General features: G+C 41.3%; 1 protein-coding gene across 1 annotated transcript in view; it reads left to right on the forward strand.

Moving 5' to 3' along the window:
• LOC118718953 (mannose-binding protein C) overlaps nucleotides 1-4,986 on the forward strand; it is a 35,739-nt gene extending 30,753 nt beyond the window's left edge. The window contains exons 2-6 of the mRNA XM_036437969.2: nucleotides 196-284; nucleotides 897-1,080; nucleotides 1,732-1,848; nucleotides 3,410-3,478; nucleotides 4,242-4,986. Of these exons, the coding sequence (XP_036293862.1) occupies nucleotides 273-284; nucleotides 897-1,080; nucleotides 1,732-1,848; nucleotides 3,410-3,478; nucleotides 4,242-4,615 (756 nt within the window). The 5' untranslated portion in view covers nucleotides 196-272 and the 3' untranslated portion in view covers nucleotides 4,616-4,986. The remainder of the gene's footprint in view (nucleotides 1-195; nucleotides 285-896; nucleotides 1,081-1,731; nucleotides 1,849-3,409; nucleotides 3,479-4,241) is intronic.
• Nucleotides 4,987-6,578: the final 1,592 nt, after the last annotated feature.

Here is a 6,578-nt window from a genome sequence, read left to right on the forward strand (position 1 = left end):
AGGTACATGCCCTTGACCAGAATCAAACCCGGGACCCTTCCGTCAGCAGGCTGACAGTCTACCCACTGAGCCAAACTAGTCTTGGCAAATGACAGTTTTGAAAGACAGTTTTGAAGGGCCAGATGAAATGCTAAGATTAAGAAATAGGAAGGAGAGTCAAGGGAGGGGGTAATTGTCAGTGTTTTTTTGCCACAGAACATGGGACATTTCTGCCAGGAGCAAGAGAGCAATCTGGCAGCCTGCTAGCGATAAGAGAGTGAGACATTTCCAAAATGCTACCCCTGGTAAGTCTCTCCTGCATTAGGAAATAAAACTTCCCTAGGAAGCACAGGCAAGTGAATTCTGAGTTAGTGTCTAGCAGGGACTATTCCTCTCTGGATTACCAGCCTCAGTTTAGTGCCTGGCATTAAGTCAATGTTAACTAACTGGATCTGAGGGGCAATGGTCTGCCTAGATGTGAGGATGGGATGCAGGTGGCAGATGGGCCCAAATGGGAGAAGAGAGGTGAGCAAGAGCTCCTACAGATTCCTGGGTCTCCATTCATTTCCACCGCTTAAGCCAATAGGCATGACAGTGCTAGAAGTGGATCTCCTAAAGGGTATGGGGAGCATATGCACAGCCTTCTAATGATCAAACCAGAGGCCTAGGCCATTTGGGACCCCTTCTAGGGACCTCACTGCATGTTATTTCTACCCATGTTAAAGTATTAATCATACAACATCCAAAGGAAGATTTACTTTTCCACAACCCCAGTCTGGAGGCAGCAATGGGTGAGCCACCTATCTCTACATCATCTCTGCCCAATACAGATTATAGGACAGAGGGAATGTTTGGTATATGCATGTTGACTAACTGTATACCATGAGGTAAACTTCGTTGACTTTTCACACACCAAGGTGAGGACCATGTCTCTGTTTCCGTCGCTCTCTCTCCTTCTTCTGAGTGTGGTGACGACATCTTATTCAGCAATAGAACCTGATGAGAGCCTTCCAAAAACCTGCCCTGTGGTCACCTGCGCTTCTCCGGGCTTGCCAGGCAGAGATGGGCGTGATGGCCTCAAGGGAGAAAAAGGAGAACCAGGTAGAGCTTGGGCTATTCTTTATCTGTTAATCTATAATTACCAGACGAAACTACCTGGGGATGTAAGAGCAATGTCCAATTCATATGGGTTGTATTTCTCTCAACTATATAACACACTGTGTGGCCAGATTATTATGATCTCTGAAGATAATAATCTGGCCACTCAGTAAATATATGTTAGAGGCATGATGTTTGAATTTGTGCATGGGTGGCGCCCAGCCAGCCTGTCCAGGGTGAGGTTACATTGGCGGTTGGCCGGCCTGCCTGTTGGTTGAACTCCTGGTCAAGGGGACAATTTGCATGTTAGCCTTTTATTATATATGATATACACTGAGTGGCCAGATTGTTATGCGTTTTGAGATCATAAGTATCAGGCCACTCAGTGTATAATTCAAAACAAATACAGCTCTGACTCTGGAAACACAGGAGTTGGTGACATGTGGTTGTCCTGCTTACTCAGGGAGTGGCCCTCATGGCAGGCCATCCCGAGGGACCTGGGAAGATTTTCTTCTCTGTGTCAGTGGAAGTAGTGATTTAGGAAGCAGGTCCTAGATAAATGTCTCTGTTCTCCTAGGAAAAGATTAAGCATCAAACTCTGGGAGAAATAGAGTAAACACAGAGACACTAATTTCTGTTTCCTTCTTCCCATAGGCGAAGGGCTCAGCGGCATTCAAGGTCCCCCTGGAAAGTTGGGAACTCAAGGAAATCCAGGACTTCCGGGGCTACCAGGATTTATGGGCCCAAAAGGAGACCCTGGAGTATGTCCAAGTAAGAAGCTAACCTCAACCAGGTCTAGGCTGACGGCCTTGTCCCAGGGTCTTGGAATTTGGAGAACCAGTTGGGAGGTACCACTTCTGCTGCTTCATGGAAAGATGACCAACTCTGCTTCCTGACCCAGCACACTCAGCCCTTACTTAGAGCCTAATGGGATCTCTGAGTATTGACTTATAGACCCTTCAGAGCCACTCCTTCACCAAGCTCTCCCTAAAGTAGCTGGGCCTTGGCTTTCCTTTAGCTACCACAATGTGAGGCTCTGGACCAAAAGGGAGAAAGTGGACTATGTGTGTGTTGGGCTGACTATGTCTATTTTCACAAGCAGTATACACATGGCATGTCAGTTATCTCTTACTTCACGAGAAGCAAACAAAAAACACAACCATTTATTTAAATCATGATTTTGTGGATCTGCCAACTGCTTTTGCTGCTGATCTCAGTGTCCGTGTTGACCGACAGTCTCACTTATATGTCTGCCTGTTGCTTAGTTGTTAGGTGGAGTGAGGAGTGTAATTGACCCACAGGTCTTCCATCCTCCAATAATCTAGCCCGGCTTGTTCATATAGAGGTGATTACAAAATACCCAATAGCAGAAAGCGTAGAAGCTTTGAGGCCTTCTGAAGGCTCAGAAAATGTACATTATTGGTTCTGTCGCCTTCTGTTGTCAAAGCAAGTCACAGGGCAAGCAGGGTTCAAGGAATGGGGAAATAGACTCCATTTCTTAAACAGATAAGCTGTACCATATGGAGGCCATTTTGCCATCTTTGACACACGGCCTGCCTTATGCCCTCCCCCTTAAATAATGTGCAATTCACAAAAATCTTGGTTTACTGAACAAACTCTGAGAAAAAACAAAGACAAAACAATAAAGCAATAAAAACAAAATCTTCCTAAAGACAAAATCTGTAATCTTTTTAGATTCACTTGCACATAATAATTCCCAGAGACTTACTTTTTATTCATCCTGTCATCATTTATTTAAAAAAAAAAATATAGCCGAAACCGGTTTGGCTCAATGGATAGAGCATCGGCTTGGGGACTGAAAGGTCCCGGGTTCGATTCCGGTCAAGGGCATGCACCTTGGTTGCGGGCATATCCCCAGTAGGGGGTGTGCAAGAGGCAGCTGATCAATGACTCTCTCTCATCGATGTTTCTAACTCTCTATCTCTCTCCCTTCCTCTCTGTACAAAATCAATAAAATATATTAAAAAAATAATAATAATAATAAATAAATAAATAAAAATATTGTAAATAGCTTAGCGTATGGAGTGCTATCATGCTAGGTTATCTGGGAGTGCATATGTGTCCATGTATGTGTGCACGTGCGTAAAGTGTCTAAATACTTTCAATAGATGAGGAGTGATGTTTTGGGCGGGATGGCAATACAGGTACTTTTACATCACTTCTTCTTAATATTTTTATTTTCCTTCAAAAAGTAAGTATTAATGTATAAGAAAATTATATATATTTTTTTAATTTTGAAAATTACCCTACCCAGTTATAACTCTGAAATCCCTTCCCAACAATGTTCTTTCACTTTGTTTACATTTTCTAGAGTGTGATGATGACCTGGCTGTTTTACAAAGAGAAGCTCTGCGCTCAGAATTGGATAGTGTCGAAAAGTGTAAGCCTTCTCTCTCATGTTTCAGTTTAGGAAGGTGCACGGTATTTGTTAAATACAAGTAATTTTCTAGTACCCACGTAAGTGTCCCTCGGGATCTGATCTCATGAAATCCTTCAAAACTTTTAGTAGAAATGGAGGCAAAGAGAAATAGGATAACTTGCTCAAAGGCACAGAGCTAGTAAGTGTCAGAGGGAGTTTATAAATTGAAGCCAGTCTGACTCCAGAGACACCACCTTCTCCCGTTCTCCTCTTTCTCCCCACTTCACCCCCAATTCTATACTTTCTACTAACTGTGTGTATATATGTCACTGAAAACTGGACCTAAGCCTCTTTCTCTTTGTGGTGTTGATATTGAGACCAGACAATGGGGCCTAACCTGCTTCTTTGTGCCCTGCTGGCCTGAAGCAAATGTTTGCAGACATTTTTCTTTCTTCTCCAGTGAGTATACTGGGGTAAAATACACAATTACCAATTACATGTGTTCTAGAACTCTTGTCCAAAAGGACAAAGGCCTTTGATCCAGTCTGTTTTCAAGTTAGGTTTGCCTACTTAAATTTTAATCTCAGATAAAAACTAATATTTCTCAGGATATGTCCTCAAAATTTTTGTCAGAATATACTTATAATAAAAAAAAATTCACTGTTTATCTGAAATTAAAATTTAACTGGACATGCCGGTATTTCATATGACAATTCTCTAGAAGCCTTTATCCAGAAAACTACCTAAAGACAAGTCAGTGTCATCCCCATGTTTTTTGTTTCAGGGCTGACCTTTGCTCTGGGCAAAAAAGTTGGAAGGAAGTTATACTTGACCAATGGTAAAAAGATGACCTTTGACAGAGTGAAGGCAGAGTGCTCCCATTTTCAGGCCTCCATGGCCGTCCCCATGAATGCTGAAGAGAACGAGGCCATCCTGCATATCACCAAAGGAAATGCCTTCTTGGGCATCACAGACAAGGAGAGAGAAGGCCATTTTGTGGATCTGACAGGAAGGCCTGTGACCTACCAAAATTGGAATGCTCATGAGCCCAACAATGCCTACAATGAGGAACATTGTGTGGTAATCCTCCCTGAAGGCACCTGGAATGACATCAGCTGCTCATCCCCCCATTTGGCAGTTTGCGAGTTCCCTGTCTGAGAAAGTTTGGTCCTCAAGCCCTTCTGTCCTTGGACCTCATGTCAGGCCCACAGTCTGCTTTGAAAGATAAGACTATGCCAATTTATTCATACCCAGTATTGATGCTACCCTTTGTGGGGAATTGGAGAAAATAAGAATGGACTGAAAGATGGGATGTGGAAGTGAGAAGAAACTGGTGAGGGGGTACAATGAGAGTTTCTGATTCAAACTCAATCACTGATAACAACAACAAAATTGTAACAGTAATAGTAAATAGCAGCAGCAATAGAAGTACTGGTATTTTTAATGTTTCCTATGAATCAGACCCTATAGTATGCATTTTATATTGAGTAGTGTTAACTTGCTAAGATGTAAAAATAAAATATTTTACTATAAACACTTGTGACCTGTCAAGTCTCTCCTAGGGGTGTCGAACTCAATCAGAGAAGGGGCCAAAATCTAAAATCCAGCCTAAATCGCGGGCTGAATGGTTTACTGAACAGTCATAAACTGTCATTGTGATGGAAACGCAGCGGAGTGCAGTGATGACAGCGCGCTGCGGGCCACATTGCAAGGCCTGGCGGGACGGATTTGGCCTGCCGGCCTTGTTTTTGACACATGTGGGAGAGACCCATTAATGACATCCCCAGCCTAACGCCATAGCTTTTTGGCTAGTTTCAGATATTAAGAGGCTCTATTTAGTTGCTTTTTTCTGCACTATATTTTCTTTTCTTTTCAATGAGATACTCAACTATGTAAAGAACATAGATTTCAAGTTAACTAATAAATGAATTCTACTAGATCAAGATACAGGGAATTTCTAGCATCCTCGGTGCCTCTTCATAACCTCTCCTAGTTGATATGCACATGGTAAATACTATGCTGACTTCTATTACCATACACTAATCTGATCTATTTATGAATTTTACCAAAATCTTACTAATTATGACCCTCTTATAGAACGAACATACATACATACATACATACATACTGTTTTATGTTTTGCTTATTTTATTCAGAATTAGGTCTGTAAAATTCATTCATGCTGTTACATTGTCACAAATGATTTTTCATTTTCTTTGCCACCTAGGGCTCCACTATAAGCATAACTCTCAGTTTATCCATTCTATTTTTAATAGACTGTTCGACTGCTTACAATTTTCAATTTTTGACCATTAAGAAAATTCATGAAATTTTTTGCATTTGTCTTTTGATAGACATGCACTAATTTCTCTTGGTTATATAACCAGGAGTAGAATTGGTAGCTCATGGGGGAAGTATGTGTTTAGCTTTAGTAGGGACCACCAGATTTCCAAAGTTATCAAAGGAATTTACACTCTCACCAGTAATGCGTGCCAGTTCTAGTTGCTCTACCTACTTGTAAAGAATTAATTTTTTTAGTCCTTCTAATTTTAGTCATTCTTGTGAGTGTAAGTACCTCATGATGGCTTTACTCTCCATTTCCATAAGAGTTGGAACACTTCTTCATAGGCTATTGGCTACTTGGACATCTTTTGTGAAGTACTTATCCAAGCCTTTTGTATTTCGTTTAAATTTAGTAGCCAATATCTTTCTTATTGATTTGTAAGAGCATCTTATATGTGACTGAAATAGAGCAGTGTATGTTTGAAATGTTAAAAAGAAAAAAAAGAAACTAGGGCATATTATGTCATATTAAAATTTATGACACTTACTTGAGCAAATACTGACTTGAATTGGGCAGCACAAAACCAAAAGCAGTTAGGAGCACTCTGCTAACAGAAGCTAGAGTCCATGTTTTCACAGAGAACATGGGGAAGCAAAACAAATAAATTATTGATTAGCTAGCGCTTAAGCAGTGCCACATTTGGGAAAGCCCCACTGGCAGTTTGTCATTGGTCATTCTTAGGTTTCATTTCCTGGGATCAAGGGCACTGACTTAGGCTTAGGTTTCCATTTGCTAATGTAGGCTACCAAGTCATTCCAGCCACCTCAGTCTAATGGC

Source organism: Pipistrellus kuhlii, unplaced genomic scaffold (assembly GCF_014108245.1).
Source record: "Pipistrellus kuhlii isolate mPipKuh1 unplaced genomic scaffold, mPipKuh1.p scaffold_m20_p_15, whole genome shotgun sequence".
Lineage (NCBI taxonomy): Eukaryota > Metazoa > Chordata > Mammalia > Chiroptera > Vespertilionidae > Pipistrellus > Pipistrellus kuhlii.